Genomic DNA, 17463 nt, shown 5'->3' on the forward strand with positions numbered 1-17463 from the left:
CACGCTCGTGATCTGAGCGGGGGGGATCTGATAGGCAGATACACAGAACTTGTCTTGGCAGGAGATCGGAGCTGACTGATTGATCTGCAGGTAGTCCGGGTAGTTGAGCCCGCAAAAGACGTCGAAGTTGCAGGGAGGCTGCATTTGCAAGCTAGCGTTGAGGATGGACGTGGAGGGATCCTTGTGAGTGAAGATCTTGAGAGTTCGATTTCCATTCACTGTCGTCGGAGGGATCAGCAACGTGACCTGAGATCGGCTACATCCCGCACCCTGTGAGCAAGTTGTGGTGTCGACAACAGACAAGACCTTGCAAGAGACTTGCTGCCCAAAGTCGATCTTTGCGCTCACTTGGTCAGGGCTCAGTCCTTTAGGAAAGTTTGTGATCAACAGAGTCACTTGAGTCTGAAGCTGGAGATTTCTTCCTGCCACTGTTGTGGATATTGGAGCAGCAGAAGGCTGGATGGAGAAGAGAAGGACCTTGGTGTCCTCGTAGAACTGAAAGTTGAACGACAAGGAATGGTATTGCCCAGAAGCATAGACATCAACAGTTATCGTGACCCGACCAGCAGATGCTTGTGAGGGGATCGTGTACAAAATCAAAGAAGTTGTTCCTGAGTAGATAGAAACTGAGCTGACCTGCAATATTGAAGTCTTGCTAGACTGCATGGAGACGTTCAACCAACTGTGATTGGAAGAGTAATATTCCTGCGGGAAATTCTTAATGAACAATGTTGCTTGCGTTGCTGACCCGGTGAATGCGCTGGTCTGGGTGGGAGGAATTTCCTTCATCGGGGGAATGTCATGGAGAGTGAAGTCGATAGATTGTGTGTGATAGCAAGGACTCGAGCAATTAGCTGGCAAAATCAAGATCTTCGCATGTTGTCCTTGCACAGATGGCGTGCAAAGCGAAAGGTATAAGTCCGTCGCTGTTGATATCGACTGAAGGTTGAACGAGCCATTCACTGACGTGCATCCTCCGTTACTGGAACGAGGCGACAGACTGACAGCGCCGAACTGAACAGCAAGACAAGAAGACTGGTCGGAGAGACACGTCTGTATCGACAAGGGGACTCGAAAGTACCTCAAGTGTATCATCACCTTCTGAAACCCGGAGTTCAACCCCTGTGTTGGAAGAGCTGAGACAATCAGGGGCGGGCTATGAACAAAGACAAAATGAAACATGACAAGTTTGCTGATCGTGACGTTCACGAACTTGGTATTTGCTTGTTGCCCTAGGTTGTAACTTGGAAGTTGAAGGGTTATCAGAGCTGTCTTGGAGCTCTGTTGCTGGCTAACCACCTGAACAGCAATAGCACCAGGAAAGATGGATGCGTTGGCGTTCAGAGATGGCGGGAAGTTTTGGATTTGCACTTGAATTTGCTCCCCTCCGAAATCAGACCCCTGCGTGGAAGAGAGGTAGGTGACGCGGGGCAGGTTGTCGTTGTAATACGTCACAGTGAACCACCACTGAGTGCAGGAGAGACAGCAGGTGGAGGGGCACTGCAACTGATCCGCTCCGATCAAGATGGTGCCGCAAGACAAGGTCTGATTGCTGTCAGTCGAGACATCGATTGAAAGCACGGTCTCATTTGTGCTGCTCATGTACTGGACGGATTTGACGGGCAACAGCTGGCCATCAAGACAGACAGACAAAGGACGACGAGAGGAGGTTCGCGAGAGCGTCAAGAAGAGAGTCAGGGATCGCGACAGCGGTAGAGAAATGGCCTGCTGCCCAGCACTCGAGGAAGAGACTTGGCCTTGATCAGAAGTGATCTTAGCGATCTTGGGTGCTGACGGGTCCGTGATGATCAACGACTGAAAGCTAGCAACAGGATCAGTCGCGTTCACATAGTCATACACGATCAGATCCACATGCCCAACCGAAAAGGAGGATGACACGTCCACCTCAACCGTCAGTGTCCCTAGACTGTACATGGCCACGTCCTTGTGGCATCGCGGCGATCGCACGTTGATTACTCTGTCCCACCACCGGAACTGAACAGTGATAGAGGAGCAGGTGATGGGCTGAATGTCAACCGACGGCGAGGACGTCACGAGTCGCATTCCCGGCATGTTGCTGATGTTGAAGCTGATGGTCTCCGAGAACGTGGTGGTCGCTATGCTGGTCGACGGTGAGATGGAGGAGGGAGGGATGTATGGCGATCGCGTCGCAAAGTATCGAAACCCGCGATAAGTGCAGTGCACCAGCTGACCGTCGACCTTGCAGGAACTTGACGGCAGCACCGGCGATGACATGTTAATGAAGACATGCACGTCCACTGTGAACGCCTCTATCACCGCAGGCATACGAAATGAAACTGATACAGCGCTCACGCACAAGGAGCAGGGAACGCCGCCAACTATGGCAAGGTGGGACACAAGAGCGTAGCTCAGGTTGCCTCCGTCCTCATCCGTCAATCTGACAGTCACGTCCCCGGGCAGCAGCGTCGCCGGGGCGTTAGTGAGGGTGATGTTGGCGTCTTGCTGGCAGAGCACGTGGCCCGACGTTGGGCTCATGTCGGTCATGGTCATGGGGAACAGCTTGAGGATGTGGATAGGCACTCTCACTTCTCGCTTGCACCCGGTCACGTTATCCCCGCACAGCGACACGACAAGATCGTACGCTCCTCCCGCATCCATCGGGTAGGCCACGCGAACGAGGATGGTGAGCACGCGACTGATGACGTCCAAGGACCATCCGGGCAGGAGCTTGACACTCAAGGGCGAAGAGGACAAGACTGTAGGATCCAGAGGGTCTGTCTGCTCCGTAACAATCGATATCCGGACAACCCCGCTTTGATAGAAGGAGATAAATGAAGTAGCCGTGGCATTGGTCGATTCCAGTGAAGGATAGTTGTAGCAAGTTCCTTGTCCTTGGCTTCCACACCCGTGTCGATATTGACCAGGGGCGCACGTCAGCTGCGAGCAATTCATGCAGACTGTGTCGCTCCTCTCGGTACAGTCTGTCGCTGCATATTGAGAGGCAGAACAGGAGGAGCAGGGCGTACACTCGCCGCCCCGTCCGAAGCCACAATTGCTGAGGAAGAACCCCGCTGTACAAGTGCGCTCCCAACAGGAAGCACACTCCCAGGCGAGCTGAGAGCTGTTGGTCTTCGTCCAGTATTGATGGGCATCGCACTCTGTCTGGTTGCACCTCTCCCCTCCCCATCCGTTGTAGCACTGGCACCTACCGTCTCCCCCGCACGTCCCATGACCATAGCAAGTCACTTCGGCCTGGCAATACGTCGAACACTGGGTCCGTAGAGAGGCGGCTGACATTGAATGTCGCAGACTTCCCCAGCCCAGCCTTGGAAGCATTTGCAGCTCCCGTCCCCTTGACAGATCCCGTTCCCGTTACATGTTTCTTTGTTTGAGCAATATCGATCGCAATGCAGCCCATACAGATCTGTCGCACAAGACAAACACGTGGGACCTGCTGAGTGTGATGTACATTCACAGATTCCCTTCTGTGTGCAAGTAGAGTTAACGCTGATCGCTGCCTGACACTCCGAGTCCGTCGAGCATTCGTGTTGATACAAAGTTTTTTCGACATCGCAATTTGTGCCAGCCCAGCCTTGGAAGCATTTGCAGCTCCCGTCCCCTTGACAGATCCCGTTCCCGTTACATGTTGCTTCGTTTGAGCAATATCGATCGCAATGCAGCCCATACAGATCTGTCGCACAAGACAAACACGTGGGACCTGCTGAGTGTGATGTACATTCACAGATTCCCTTCTGTGTGCAAGTAGAGTTAACGCTGATCGCTGCCTGACACTCCGAGTCCGTCGAGCATTCGTGTTGATACAAAGTTTTTTCGACATCGCAATTTGTGCCAGCCCAGCCTTGGAAGCATTGACAACTGCCATCTCCTTGGCAATATCCGTGTCCGCTACATGTTGCTTCGTTTGAGCAATGTTGGGTGCAATCAGCACCGTAAAAGTCTAGAGAGCAAGATTTGCCGATCACATCGACTGACATGCAACTACAGGAGCAGAGGAGCAGCAGCAGGGCTGGAAGGAGCATACATCTCTTGATTGTTAGCTTCTTCCCCATCTCCGAGCCTTCACTTCGCTCCACCCATAGGTTTCAGCAACCTCCTATCCGCATCTAAAAACCATGATTTTACATTTAAAACCTTATATAGTCCAGCTCGATTTCACTACAAGAACTTTTATAACTCTACAAGTGAGAGAAAGCTGGTACAATCACCCTAGCACAACTTTATATGCTATTGAATAATATACTTTGTACCCGGGGACAGGTACAGTGAGTTCGACAAGGCGTTGCTACCAGCTGATGTTCTAGTTATTAGTTGACCGTGATGGCTTTTCGGATCAACCACCCTTACCCCCATTTTACATCTACAAAGGGAGGGTATAATGAAGGAAAAGGTTGATTTTAAAAAGATCTAGTACTGAAGAGAAAGTACCAGCTTGAGTAGACTGAAATTTTGAGGGTCGTGACGGTACCTCCGACGTTAAAACCTGCGATCTTATCTGTATGCCTTTTCGCCGCGTGCAGTCGCACAGCCTCTACTACTGCACTACTACTACATCTTTTACTCAACTAAGAAACCTAAACTTCTGCTATCACCGGGGTTTAGGCGATTGAAGTAATAAATTTAAAAATATCGCGCCCCCCCCCCCCCCCCGGGGTCCACCCGGCCCTGGGCAAGGGATTTGGGGCAAGGGATTTGGCAACCGTTGAACGGGGGGGGCCGGAATCCCCCCCGTTGCCGACTCGGTACTCAGCCCGGCCGCGAGACCTGGGCGCATGACGGTTACTACGGTCCCCCCGGGGCCCCCCGGCCCCCCCGGGGCCCCCCGGCCCACCCCCCGCCCCCACGGACCAACCATCAACAGCCCGCCCCAGAGCCCGCCCGCTCAGGCCCCAGCGAGAGTCAATTGTCAGAGTAACATATACTTCGGAAAGTGGCAGCAGCAGATAAAAGTCTGTCAGATGACAACGGTTTCTTGATGTTTTCTCTTCACTTTATGCATGACGGTATAGGTGAGAGGTTACATTCTCAGGTACGAGTTAAGGATCTCAAAGCCGTGCAAAGCTTTCAGCTGCAAGACAGTCAGGGGCAAGTAGACGAGGCAGCAGCTTGCCTGCGACAGGTTTGCTTCAAGTTTCACAACCCGAGCTAGTGCAAGAGCAGCGTTCTGAAGAAGCGTCAGGCCTCAAGCTCCTCTACTCTCAGCTCTTGCCTTCTGTGCGGGTCCTCGCTGATAGTGCACGACGTCGAGAAGAGCTTTCACACATCCGGCTCTTCCCAGTGCCGCCTACATCCAACGTCAGTCCCTCCCCCTGTACCCCTGCTGGCCCTACAAGATTCGCCTCCTCGTTGGCCAGCACTTGGATAACAAGCGCAGCATTGCCCACCGCATGCTCGCGGCTGCAAGAGAGGACGGCGAGGAGCGCCTGGAAAGGAGAGTCATTCTAGCGCGTCTCACAGGGAGGGAGCTCTTGCCTCCAGCACTCCTTCCTCCTGCATCAGCCGCCTCCCCGCGCTCGCTCCCGTCACCTTGAGACATTGCGCAACTCCCCGCACACAGTGATCGAGGTCGTCAGCAGGAGTCTCCCTGAGCCTCTTAAGCTTCTCTAGGAACATGTCAAACACCCCGACTCGTATGGCGTCGTCGGCTGCCGCCGCATGCCGAGCGATCCGAGCAGCAGCGGCGAGAGCCCTGGACGTGCATCCCGGGGTAGCGGAGACCGTCAGACTGTCTTTCAGGAGGCCCATGGCTCCATGCTGCTGCAGCTGCTCGATGAAATGCTCGTCTAGAGTCAGGTTGATCACAACCCCCAGCACGCTCTCCAGCTCAGCCGGCGCGATCTGGTCTTTGGCCCTGATGCGTCCAAGGCAGGAGGCGATGCCCTCACTGATCATCTGGCACATCATGTTCTGCTTTCTGATCCAACTTCGAATCCCTGGGTGTGTTGTTGCGTTTAGGAACAATCTCCACACCTTGAGGTGAGTGCTCGAGTTGGTCTCAGCCAACACACTGCGGATTTTTCTCATCACATCTCCGCCTTCTCTCTGCGTCAAAGTGAGCAAGACCAAGAGACATCATCCACGTCACCTCAACAAACTCCAGGAAGTTCGTCTTTCCCTTGTCATCAAACAAGATGTTCGCTAAACACCCCATCCCCGCATGCAGCAGCCGCGAGTTTCTCAGCTCGATCGACCTCATCGCTGCATTCAACATCGAGACCCTGTGCGCTTCCTCTTCTCCGGGGAGTGTCAAGTTCCATTGCTTCTTGGCCAGGAACGATCGCAAGCTCGCATGCTCCGTTCCGATCTCCAGCAGCTGGAGGCAACGCTCTCCCACCTCCTCCTCGTACATGACGCCCTGGGCCCAGGAGATGATGTGGACAAGTGTCGTTGCTCTGGCACTTTCCAGCAGCTCCTCAGCTGATTTCTTGTGCTGGATCATGTTGGAGAGGACGAGAAGCGTGTGCGCTAGGATGCTCTTGTTCTCCAGGTGAGAATGCTCGTTGATAACCCTGCTCAGAGTTTCTATGCATCCCTGATCGCGCAGGAGAGTGCAGACGTCTTCGTCCTGGGTCATCCTGGCGAGGGAGAGGAGCTCGCGCTCTGCCTTCTCCTCGAATTCCTGTGTTTCCTTCCCCTCCCGCTGCTTCAGCGTCCGCACAAACCCCTTGACGTCCTCCAGCGCCTTCACTGCGACCTTCAGGCGCTCTTGGGGAGACAGCGTCCTCTGCAGGAGAACGTTACAAGACAAGACATAGAGGCCAAGGAGTGTGATAGAAAGTTGCAAAGAGAAAACAACCAACAGAGAGCCGATGGTTCAGAAATGGACGAGGAATGAAACGAAACAGCAGAGTTGTAGGTGATTCAAGGGTAGGTGGAAAATGTTCATCACAAACTCCCTCCTTCACATCTCACCTCCTTCTCTTCCTTCTTCAGAATCTTCTCGTCCAAAACCTTCTGCAAAGATTCTTCCAGCCCTCTCAACGCCGGATCTTTGTTAACGGCCTCCTCAAACTGTTTGCAAGGCGTCACAGAAAGATGTCAAAGTGCTCTGATCTCTCTCTTGCCTTCTTTGGATCTCTATCCGCCATCAGAGACTGCAATTTGTTCCAGGTCTCCTTGTCCTTCAAGACCTTCTCAAGCGCTGGATCTTTGAGCAGCATGTCCACTTGCTCCTTTTGCAGCCCAAAGTCCTGGCGCTGCTGCTCCATCGTCTGTTGCAGCTTCTGAACGTCTGCTGTTTTGCTCATCCGCTCCATCATGGAGTAAAGATGTTTCACTTCGTCTGCAGCAGCTCAGTCAGCAACGGAGCACGACAACATGCCTCGCTCACCTCGATCGCCGTACTTGCTCAGGATCTCTTCGTCTGATAGAACTTTCCCCCCCGACAAGATTTCATCGACGAATGTCTTGAGATTCGGATCTTTCATCAGCTTGAACATGTCTTGTTTGAAATCTTCATCAACGCGATCTGATCCTTGACTTGTCTTTGCACTTGTTTTTGCTGCAGAGTTCGAGTTTTCAAGGACCTTTTTTGAGCCTGTCAATTTACCGTCCTCGTCCTCGTCCTCGTCCTCATCCTCATCCTCAACAACGACTACTTTCCGCATTGACGTCTTGTCAACAGGCTTCGACTGCTTGTCAACTACCTTCTCCAATCTTCGGTCCTCATCGACACCTTTTCTGTCTTCTCCTTTCGTCTTTTCATTCGCAGATGCTCCACCTTCATCCTGCCCTTCACCGTCGGCACAAATCCTCGCTAATCTTGCAGCAGAGACTCTATCCCGATCGCTCCCATCGTCACAAACGATATCATAACTCCCATCCTCGTTGTCAAAGGCGATTACTCCTTCCACGGTCTGCGAGGTTTCTGTCTTGAGCACTACCTTCTCCCCCACTACAAACTTGCGGTGTTCGGATCTCTCCTCCATGTTCTCTTCAGTTTCTTTTCTCGATTTCACCTCGACCGGTTCTGATCTTGGTTGCACCAGTCCCGGGACTGTCTCCTCTTCCTGAATCTCTCGTATCTTTGGGCAGGAATCAATCTGTTGCTTGACTTCGACAGCCTTCGAAACTTCTTGAACTCCCTTTCCACCCGCGATCCCCTCTCGCCCCTGCTCCTGCTCCTGCTCCTGCTCCTGCTCCTGCTCCTGCTCCTGCTCCTTCTCCTTCTGTTCATCAACATCTTCATTGTTATGCAGACCAGCAGCTTCGCGCATCTCCTTCAGCCTTTCTTTCTCCTTCATCTCTTCTTGGTACTTCTCCTTGAGGGAAATGAGCTCTTGTTTCTCAGACGTTGACAAGAACTTGATTTCTTCCAGCGCCTTCTCCATGTCTTGAATCGCCTCCTGCAGCCTGTTGGTTTTGCAGAAAGCCTCTGCTCTTCGCATGTACGCTTTCATCTGAGATTGTTTGATCCCCGGCCCCTTGTTGTCATGCAGAAATTCACAGATGTCAAGAACTTTGGTGCAGTCATCGATCGCCTGTCAAGCGTTCACCATCACAAGGAGGCAGTCCAGCATGCATGACCTGCGTGAAGCTCTCTACTTCGATTTCTTCCCCCAGCTTCTCAATCTTCATCTTCTTGTTGTTCAGTTTCAGGGAGCACAGCGCACGGTTGGTCAGCAGAGCTCTAGAGGACTTGTCCTCTTGAATTCCCTTCGTGTACAGCTTGAAGGCCTTTACCAGCTCTCCCTCCTGCATGGCCTCGTTCCCCTTCGACGGCCATGTTAGCACCGACTGAGAGCATGCGCTCCGTACCTTCAGCTTCCACGTCTCTCCCTTCCTCTGCCTCTCCCCCTTGGCCTTGGCTCGGTCCTCAATGTCCTTCTCCATCGCGCGAAACTCCGGAGTGTCGGGAGGAGGAGCAGGAGGAAGATCGTCCTGCAGAAAGAGAGCGGGAGGGGTCAGCCATAGCAAGCGGCCACCCAACAGACCTCCTCGTCGTCGCTGGGAAGCCATTTGTCCCATCGCTCGTAACATTCCTCCCACTCAACTCCTGCCCTCTTGTACTTCTGCGTGGACTTCCACTTGTTCCATCGGTCTCGCGCAAGAGCTTTCTTGACCCTCTCCTGCTTCAGCTCCTCCACCTGCATGCTCGCTCAGACATGAGCTGGTGAGGGCAAGTTGAGACAACCTTGTTCTGCAGCTCGTTCCGCCGCTCCTCGGGAGAGAGCAGCAGCACGGGAGGCTCAACGTCTTTGCATTGCGTTGAGAAGCATGTCGAAGGAACTTCAGCAGGCCATGCTGACTCATCCGGGCCGTACACGTCTTCTAGTATCTTGTACTCGTCCTTCTTGCATCTAGGACACCACCGCCCGGCAAACCCCCACTTCTTTCGCTCCTGATTCCTCTCCATTCTCTTTGCAAGCTTGCGTTGCTCTTCTTGCTTCTTCTTCTTCTTCTCTTCAGTTTCTTGCTGCTTTCGCTTGATTTCTTGCTCTTTCTTATCCATTGAATCAACATCGATCTTGCCATCGAGCAATGCTTTGATGGTTTTCTCTGCGACGAATTCGTCTTAGATAAAAACACGAAACCCGGACGGAGTCAAAAGGAGGAGAGAGGAAGGGAGGATAGGTGGTAGAGGATGAAATTTCAAGTGATTCAAAGCAAGGAAGGGAGCAGCAGGGTAAAGGGCGATGTGCACAAAAACTTACCAACTTCATCGACACGGTCAACGAAATCTTCAAACTCCTCGTCTTCGACCTTCATCGTTGAAATACGTTATCTCTTTTCTCTTCTGCTCTTGCTCTCCTCTTCTCCCTTCTCCTTACTTCTCTTCTCCCTCCTCTTACTTCTCCTCTCGCTCGCGTTCCCCTGAGTGACCTGCCCCGTTCCCGAAGGTCTTGGTGCGTTGGAAAACTTTGAAACTTTGGATATGGCGTTTTGAAAGTTTGCTCGACAATTTTTTATAAGCAAACTTTCTCCCACATGGGTGGGTAGAGACGATTTGAGCTTGTACGATGGGGTAGGGGTGGGGTAGGGACATTCCGGTTTGAAATGGCGTGTTCGCGGTTAGCGGTAGCGGTCGACCGGCTCGACCATGTCCGGTTCGAGCGAAGACATGGAAGGGAGGCGATGAAGGTTAAGCTATGAGCTTGTCTGCTGCCTGCTCTTGTGCATGTTTGTCCTCCTTCTTGATGAGACAACACTCCAGGTTCTGCGCATGAACGAAGAGGACGTCTCCCGAGACCTCGCAGTTGCAGAAAGTGCCTTGCAGAAGGACGGGAGTCGATTCAAGGATATCATACAGAGCCTGAGAAAATTTAGCACGAATAACCAGGTGCTTTCACTACTCTGTCTTCCCAAGACCTTGTTAATTGAAAACCTTACCAAGAAGGTCGATGCCCTGGAAACTGACCTAGAACAAATGTTTGGAGAAATAGCAGAATTGAGAGCTCAGATCAGAGAGGTGTCTCAAAAATACTCGTATCAATCTTTTGCCAAGATAATCTGTCTATCACAGGTCGAGAAGGACTCTTTCATCAAGACGAGAGTTGATGAGAATGTGTTCACATACAAAGAAGAAGTCGCCAAGAGCGAGGACACTTTGAAGGACTTGGTGAATATCACTTTGCACTTTGTTGTTAATGCCTATTACACTTGACGACTTTCTTCTGGTTAGAAACGAAAGCTCGAAGTGATGAACAGCGAGCACGATCTTCTTCAGGAAGAATTCAACAACAGCAGGTTGATTTCATTCTGGAATTCAACCTGCCATAAGGCTCTTGCTAGGAAAAGGCAAGCGATGAAACAACAAAGTGCAGAGAACGTCGGAGGAGAAGTCGATGAAGCGTTGAAGTATATCTAAAACAATTACCTTGCGGGGTTCTTGACTGCTTGCTGTGCAGTTTGAACGCTAGGTTGCGAGCCATAGAAGGGAAGCTTGTAGATTGCCAGGTGAATCAAACGTTTTCCTCCCATCTCCTTGCTATGATTTATCTCTCTGCAGCTTCAGGAGGCTGATGTAGAACAGAAGCATGAGCTTGCAAAGAAGCAGCTTCAGATGGTATCTCCTGTCTGAAGTCGCTCCACGTGACCAGTCTTGAAAGGCACAACACAAGACCGTAGTTGCTGAGGAAGAGCTGGGGAGGATCAGGAACGCGATTGAAGAGAAGCAGAACCAGGAATTCTATTGTTCCTGTCAACATGATTGAATGACAATCACTGGTGCAGGACAAGATCGCTCTGCAGTCAGACCCCAAGTGCAGGTGAAAAGATTCCAGTGAGTGTAAGTTGTCAGCTAAACGAATATCCCAGGGAACTTGTCAACGAGATGTCCAAGCTCGAGAAGGATCTCTCAGACTCGAAGCAACGGCTTGAGAAGCATCAGGAGGACGTGCAGCTTCTTGCCCAAGGCCTTCTCCAGTACTCCCGCATGCTCTTCCTCTTCCCTAACTTCCTCCTTCCACTATGACTCCCGCTCCGTTCCTCCCTCTCTGCTGTCCTCATGCGCTCTCATTCCTTGACCCCGCCCTCTCTCTACTCTCTCCCAGTCCCCTGACCTGGACGGTTCAGCATATCTGCAGTCATGGCGCGAGAGGGTCATCCTCAGGCTATCACCCTCGATATGTTGCGAGAAGCTGGCAAGTGTCTTCCCCTCCAGCAGCTCAAGGACTTGGTCTCTGCCAAATTGACTTCCTCCAACAAACTCAAGGCTTCCGACTCCGTCCATCAGAAGGTTTGACCTGCTTGTCTGCATGCCCGCCTCTGATGAGCCGCTAAAGGTCTTAGAGGCTGTATACTCCCTCGTATCCGCCTCGCTCATCAGCATCAATCGCACGTGCCCGCTCCAGAACGTCACCCTCATGATATAGGGGAAATCACTGTGATATGATCGTGAAGACCTTTTCATTGGATAATGACATGATTGACGTAAAAGAGGAAAAAGCAACTGTTATGATGGAAAAAAGAGGAACATTTCTTAAGAATCTCGAGCGTGTGAAAGATTTGAAGCATCGAGCATCATCTTCTCATACTCTGCGTCGGCATATCGACCGACTGATTCATCTGAAGAATCAAATCGTCATTGACTCCTCTCTCTCTTGGGTTGCCTTCTCACCTTGGGAGAAACTGGTCCTTATGGGACTCTGTCTGGCGAAAGCTGCATCTCTGCAGAGAGTGTGAATGCGAAAAACAAAGTAAATTTCAAAAACCGATGAATCCATAGAGTCTGAACTTCGTTGCTGTCTTTTGGGAGGACCTCAAACATCATGACGGCATGGCTCTTCTTCGTGTTGATGTACTGAACAAGCTCTCTGATCTGCATGGCGTTGGCCTTGGAACCATCGATGCCCACAATGTAGTCGCCCTGACGTAGACCTCCGAGGTCGGAAGCAGATCCAGGTATTACCTTGATCATGATCAGGAGGAAGCGAGGCAGGGATGGTGAGATCAATCACCTTGTCGACAACAAACTTGAATCCGCGCATGGGCTGTTCAGACAGGACGAGGCCGAAGGGAGGAGTCACGCTGGGAACCGGAGTGCTGTCATGAGCTTTCATGCTTCGATCCATCGTGTGAATGCTCTGCTCCAAAGCTTGCATTGTGTGCGCATGCAGCTCCTCCAGCTTAGTCACTCGATTGATTTGGTTGCTTGTGACTGACTCCATTCTGCCAGTGATTCCCTCCAAAGATCGTACTTCCATCTCCTACAATGGATTCAGCTGCTCTCCCCTGTTCGAGGCATCATGACTTGCCTGTCTCTTCACGTCCTCCTGCAGCTGTTGAATTTGATCGATCAGGACAAGTTGCTGCTTCGTGCTTTCCTTCTGACTTTCCACCAGTCCGTGCATGGAAAGCACCTAGCGCATTTCGTCACGACAGCTGCTGGGCGGGAGAGTCTCTTCTCACCAAGAGCTGGACTTGCTCTGTCAGTTTTGTTATGCCTCCACGGCGGAGCTCCTTCTCGAGAGCTTCTTTCTCGTCAAGGATGACTTGCACGTCGGACTACAGCATCAATCAGACCGTAACCGGCAGCAATCATCAGCCGTCACCTGAGACCACGTCGGCTCTTTCACTTGCGGCTGTTCCTGCAGATGATCGCCGTTCATCTCGACGGGATTCGAGTTGAGAGTTCCATCAGCATTTCGAGCAGGATTGAATTTTGTGCTTCCGAGTTGTTCCTGTGGTGATGTAAGTGTAAACACTCTCACGCGCAAGCATGTCTGACCAAGAAGTCTTCCTCAGGGGCATCACACAAAGTTCTACAGTCGTTGTAGACAACCTGAACCAGAGCCGGCTGGTTGAAATCCACCTCATCCTCACCAAAGGGATCTGACATACCATTTGCAACCTGAACAGATGCTGTTAAATAATGCTATAAATGCCTTCCATTCAAGTACCTCAACCAAGCCCAAGAGCAAGAAAGTCACAAGAGGGAAGGCAAAACAAGACCAGAGACTTCCTTTCCCTCCGTTGATGAACAAGAATGCGTATGCAAGCAGAACAAGCTCAATTTTCATGCAGAAATTGACAATGTGATAGTATTGGAAGGGCATGGGAAACAGAAGAGAGTTGTCAATCTTTCCGATAGCTGCTCTCATATCTACAATCTCCTCCTTGATGTTCGTGATCAACGAAGTCTGTTCATACTCAGATATCAACATTGGGTTTCCCTTCTCTCCTTCAGGAACTGGTGTCTGCATGATTCGCTGTCGAGAAGCGTCAGATGCTGGGCAGATCTCTTTCCATCGGGCTTACCTTCAGCGACACAATGCTCCACGAAAACAGAAGTTTATGTACATTTCCAGAATACGTTTGAAGGGTCTTGGCTTCTTGACGCAAGAGGAGACCCTTCTTTATCAGCGCCCTTTCGATCAAATCCTCAAAGCTCCCGGGATTTGAGCCGACGAATTGAGATTTCTTCCAATCATAGTAGCGCTTTCGTATGGACCAATAAAAAATCTCGTGAGAAGCGAGCAAGTATCTCAAGACGCTCCCTGGACACGAGAGATGCGTCAGCTCAGAAGCAGCTTCTGTATAAAAGAAACTTACATCTGTGTGTCGGGTATGTATAATAAGTTCGTAAGTACAGAGATATATTGTGAAGTTTGCCTTGGATGGCCAGGCACTCGCCATAAATGAGCGAGTATCTTGCAAAGCAATGTCCGGTGTAAAACACCACCAGGAAAGTACAAAGTGAAGTAATCACGCCGAGATCGTTGATGGAGAGAGGATAGTCTGCAAGCATCTGCTCTAGCCCCCTACACTTCGGGTCTGCAGTCTGATTGCAAGTATCATACTTCCTCGCGATGTAAAGCGCCCAATGCGAGATGCACAACAGCCAGAAGCTGGGGGCCTGTGCGACGATGACAACGGCAGTTCCCTGTAGATGAAAGAGGTTGATAGTTGACTTGACCTCATCGTACTGCTGGGTGATCACAAGGTTTTGCTTGACCCCCTTTGGAAGTTTTAGGAGAGTCATTTTGCCCAATCACGAAATGTCTATCAATCCATAGCTGCACAAACTGTCAATGCAACAAAGTGCAAACGAACCAACGGTCTATCAAACATTCAGCCTTGCTCAACTGGTTCTGACAGGCACAGACCAGATTTTACAGTCAATCCGTCTTACTTTCATGATAAAACTCTAGCCTCTACTTTCAACCCTACATAACTCACTCTTCTCAATTTCATGATACTCCTATCCTTGAAAAATCTTATTTCTTAGTCATCGCATATGCGTCATACTCGACCCCCTCATTTTTGTCTTTAACACCAATCCTATTCTCCTCCTCCTCCTCCTCCTCCTCCTCCTCCTCCTCCTCTCACCTCTTTCTCTGCTCCTCCCGCCCCCCTTCTCTTCTCAAATCCCGCCCTCCACCTTTTGCTCCTCTCTTTCTTCTCCATTTGTCTGCTTCTCTCTCCTTCTCCAAGCTACCTCCGCAACCACCATCTCCCAAGCGCCTTTCTCCGATCCCATCGCTGCACCTCTTGCGCAATTTCGATCTCCCACCCTACCCTTCGTGTCACTGATACCACCCCTACCTCCAGGTGATACTTGCGTAGGTACCCCCACCCTCTAGTTATACAATGATCCTTCTCGTAAAGTACCCCGTGGTCTATTATTTGTTTCGAATATCTCCTGCCAAGACCCATGTCACTACCACCCTACCAGAGAGCGCAGGAGTTGTACTTGACCACCCCCACCCTTCTCATTAATCTCTACCAAACGGAGCCATTTTTTGTACACCCCTACTTCCTCCTACCCCCCTCGTTCCTCCCACCCCCTTTTTAACTCCTAATCCTATTCCGACCAGTACCCCCTACGACAAACCATACTACCCCACCAGTACTACCCCACCCACATTGGCCCTTCATCACCCCAATGGCTCACAATAGTTACCCCCACCCCACCCCATTTTCCTAAAAGATTAGGACTTATTATTTTCCGGCCTAGTAGGGGTCGGAACGCTCAAAGTGGGGTACAATCATGGCTGAGAGCAGGTCATGGGAGGGGTAGGGGTGTGCGGTACCCCACCCTACCAACATTCAAGGGGAACGGACGGGTTGTCGGTGGACAAAAGACATCTCCTCAAATTTGATAAACTTTCAAAGTTTCAAAGTTCCAAAGTTTCCCATCGCAACCTTTCACAACATGGCATCGACCGGTGCGAAGCACTACATGTCGATACTTCGGCATGCCCTAGCTCCCCTTCCCTACCAATCCTCACTTCTTCTCCCCATGTATGTTGGATCGCCATGTTGTCCCCTCTCAGTCAATGCTCTCTGCTTCGCCGCTGGGATCTCCAATGAGACCCAGCATTTGAATCTTCTCGATCCTTGTGAATCTTCTCGATCCTCGTGAATCTTCTCCCTCCATATATCCTTGCTGTGTCTTAGTTTCATATCTCTTTTCCTCCTCCTCTCCTTCCTTGTCGTGCCTTCGAACGAGTGATTCTTTTGGGTGTGCAGAAAACCATTTCTTGCAAGAGATGGAGGAAGAGATAGAAGGAGTCAGAAACAGGTCCCTGACAGATACCCTGCTTGCTGCATCCTGTGACGAGACTGCAGGATATCCTTCTTGTCCCAGCCTCATGGTTATCAATCCCTCGATGAGGAGGGGAGGAAGTCACGATCGTCAGTGGCCTACCATGAACTGCCGGACACGCCCTTCGACAGCTTGTTCTTAACAGCATACTTCCTCCAGATCTACATTGGACAGTTCATCCTCCAGGCAAGCTCTGGCATGCCATTGGATGATGTTATTTCTGAATGTCAAGGCCGCAGGTCATCGTAGTGATATGGTCATTCACCTTGTAAGGACGTGGCGGGAGGGAGACGCGGTGCTGACGCCATGGCTTCAGGGAAGGCGACATTGAACCTAAAGTCCTCCTTTCCTTGGATTGTTTCGCTGTTGCCCTGCTGGTACGTCTCTGCCCTCCCGCTCGACCCCCCAGGTGACGCGACGCAGGTTGTGGAGGTAAGCTCGGGGCTGATATCCAAGGGTTGGAGATTCTTCGATGATCTGGGAGGGAAGATTGGTGATAAAACTTCTTATCCTGCACAGATATGTCCTCTTCGTCATCTTCTTCATCCTCTTCATCCTCTTCATCCTCTTCATCCTCTACTTCTTTCACTTTCTCTTTCTCTCCGACTGTCTCTGCTTTTCCAGTTCCCTTCCTCTTCCTCTCTCGCTACCTCGTCCTCGTTCTCTTTGTTGTCTCTGCCTCTCCTTCGCTCCCACATTTGTCCATGCTTGACTATATTGCAGATTTCGCCATCGTCGTGATTTCCCTTCTAGCAATCGGACTCTACTTTGGCTTCACTGCTGGTGATGCAAATTGATAGATATGTCGGTGTAATGTGGTTTGCAGACAAAGACCAGGACATGTGGCGGGTTGACAGTTGTTTGTTTGCGCTGTTAGTTTGATTGATCGATCTGTGCAGAGCGGAAAGCTGGAGGACAGGTCGTCTGAGGTTGGTTTGACGTTTTCTCATTCTTTGAAGTTAATCCGGTAAGATGAGTTGGGATGTAATTGTGGTTTTGGAGATGATAGAGTGAAGATGATAGAGTCGATCATGAGGAGTGAGGGGATTGTGATGGTGATGACGACTATAGAGCTGGAGAAAGTTTTGTTGTTCATGGTGATGAATAATGATGTTGATGACAACGATGGATATGATGTTGTACACTCACGGTCTCTAAATGTTGTCACCGCTACAGCGATCTTATTCGATTTATTCGTCTTCCTCTCTTCTTCCGCAATGTGGCGGCGGTCTGGCGTTACCATCAAGGTTTTCTCCCTCTGCCTCTCCTTTCATCCTGCTCATGTCTTTTCAGCTTTGCAGAGAAGAGAAAAAGAGAGAAATGCAAGATAATGTGGGAGAAGAATTTTTCATTGTCCTCTTCTTCCTGTTCTGCTGTTAGCTCCTCATCTCTCCCCCTTCCCTTGCTCTAGTTCAAGAAGATCTCTAAGCCATAGGCTATTTCTCTCTCCATTTGATCTAGGTACTGATCTTTAT

The 17463-nt window shown here is 50.8% G+C and overlaps 5 protein-coding genes across 5 annotated transcripts; 2 read left to right on the forward strand and 3 right to left on the reverse strand.

The window, feature by feature from the left end:
• Positions 1 to 2930: 2930 nt before the first annotated feature.
• Positions 2931 to 3977, reverse strand: GUITHDRAFT_68767 (hypothetical protein; the record flags this gene model as incomplete). The annotated part of the gene is made up of 3 exons (XM_005835166.1): positions 2931 to 3084; positions 3140 to 3252; positions 3294 to 3977. The coding sequence occupies 3 exons, from the start codon at positions 3975 to 3977 to the stop codon at positions 2931 to 2933; spliced, it is 951 nt and encodes a 316-aa protein (XP_005835223.1).
• Positions 3978 to 4974: 997 nt separating this feature from the next.
• Positions 4975 to 5907, reverse strand: GUITHDRAFT_151836 (hypothetical protein; the record flags this gene model as incomplete). The annotated part of the gene is made up of 5 exons (XM_005835167.1): positions 4975 to 5068; positions 5111 to 5164; positions 5210 to 5284; positions 5331 to 5423; positions 5473 to 5907. 5 exons carry the CDS (start codon positions 5902 to 5904, stop codon positions 5018 to 5020), a joined length of 705 nt encoding a protein of 234 aa, XP_005835224.1. The 3' UTR covers positions 4975 to 5017.
• A 4089-nt stretch (positions 5908 to 9996) lies between these two features.
• GUITHDRAFT_136767 (hypothetical protein) lies at positions 9997 to 11813 on the forward strand (the record flags this gene model as incomplete). The annotated part of the gene is made up of 10 exons (XM_005835168.1): positions 9997 to 10080; positions 10154 to 10408; positions 10463 to 10558; positions 10622 to 10686; positions 10848 to 10896; positions 10949 to 11005; positions 11173 to 11207; positions 11257 to 11364; positions 11515 to 11677; positions 11724 to 11813. 10 exons carry the CDS (start codon positions 9997 to 9999, stop codon positions 11811 to 11813), a joined length of 1002 nt encoding a protein of 333 aa, XP_005835225.1.
• An 18-nt stretch (positions 11814 to 11831) lies between these two features.
• GUITHDRAFT_151837 (hypothetical protein) lies at positions 11832 to 12622 on the reverse strand. Its single transcript, XM_005835169.1, has 4 exons — positions 12399 to 12622; positions 12153 to 12349; positions 12059 to 12108; positions 11832 to 12006 (listed from the first exon to the last, which is right to left on the reverse strand). Exons 1-4 carry the CDS (start codon positions 12426 to 12428, stop codon positions 11921 to 11923), a joined length of 363 nt encoding a protein of 120 aa, XP_005835226.1. The 5' UTR covers positions 12429 to 12622; the 3' UTR covers positions 11832 to 11920.
• Positions 12623 to 16212: 3590 nt separating this feature from the next.
• GUITHDRAFT_105851 (hypothetical protein) lies at positions 16213 to 17096 on the forward strand (the record flags this gene model as incomplete). The annotated part of the gene is made up of 7 exons (XM_005835170.1): positions 16213 to 16256; positions 16305 to 16365; positions 16412 to 16481; positions 16712 to 16771; positions 16815 to 16837; positions 16888 to 16955; positions 17060 to 17096. 7 exons carry the CDS (start codon positions 16213 to 16215, stop codon positions 17094 to 17096), a joined length of 363 nt encoding a protein of 120 aa, XP_005835227.1.
• Positions 17097 to 17463: the final 367 nt, after the last annotated feature.

The sequence above is a fragment of the Guillardia theta genome (assembly GCF_000315625.1).
Source record: "Guillardia theta CCMP2712 unplaced genomic scaffold GUITHscaffold_22, whole genome shotgun sequence".
Taxonomy (NCBI): Eukaryota; class Cryptophyceae; order Pyrenomonadales; family Geminigeraceae; genus Guillardia; species Guillardia theta.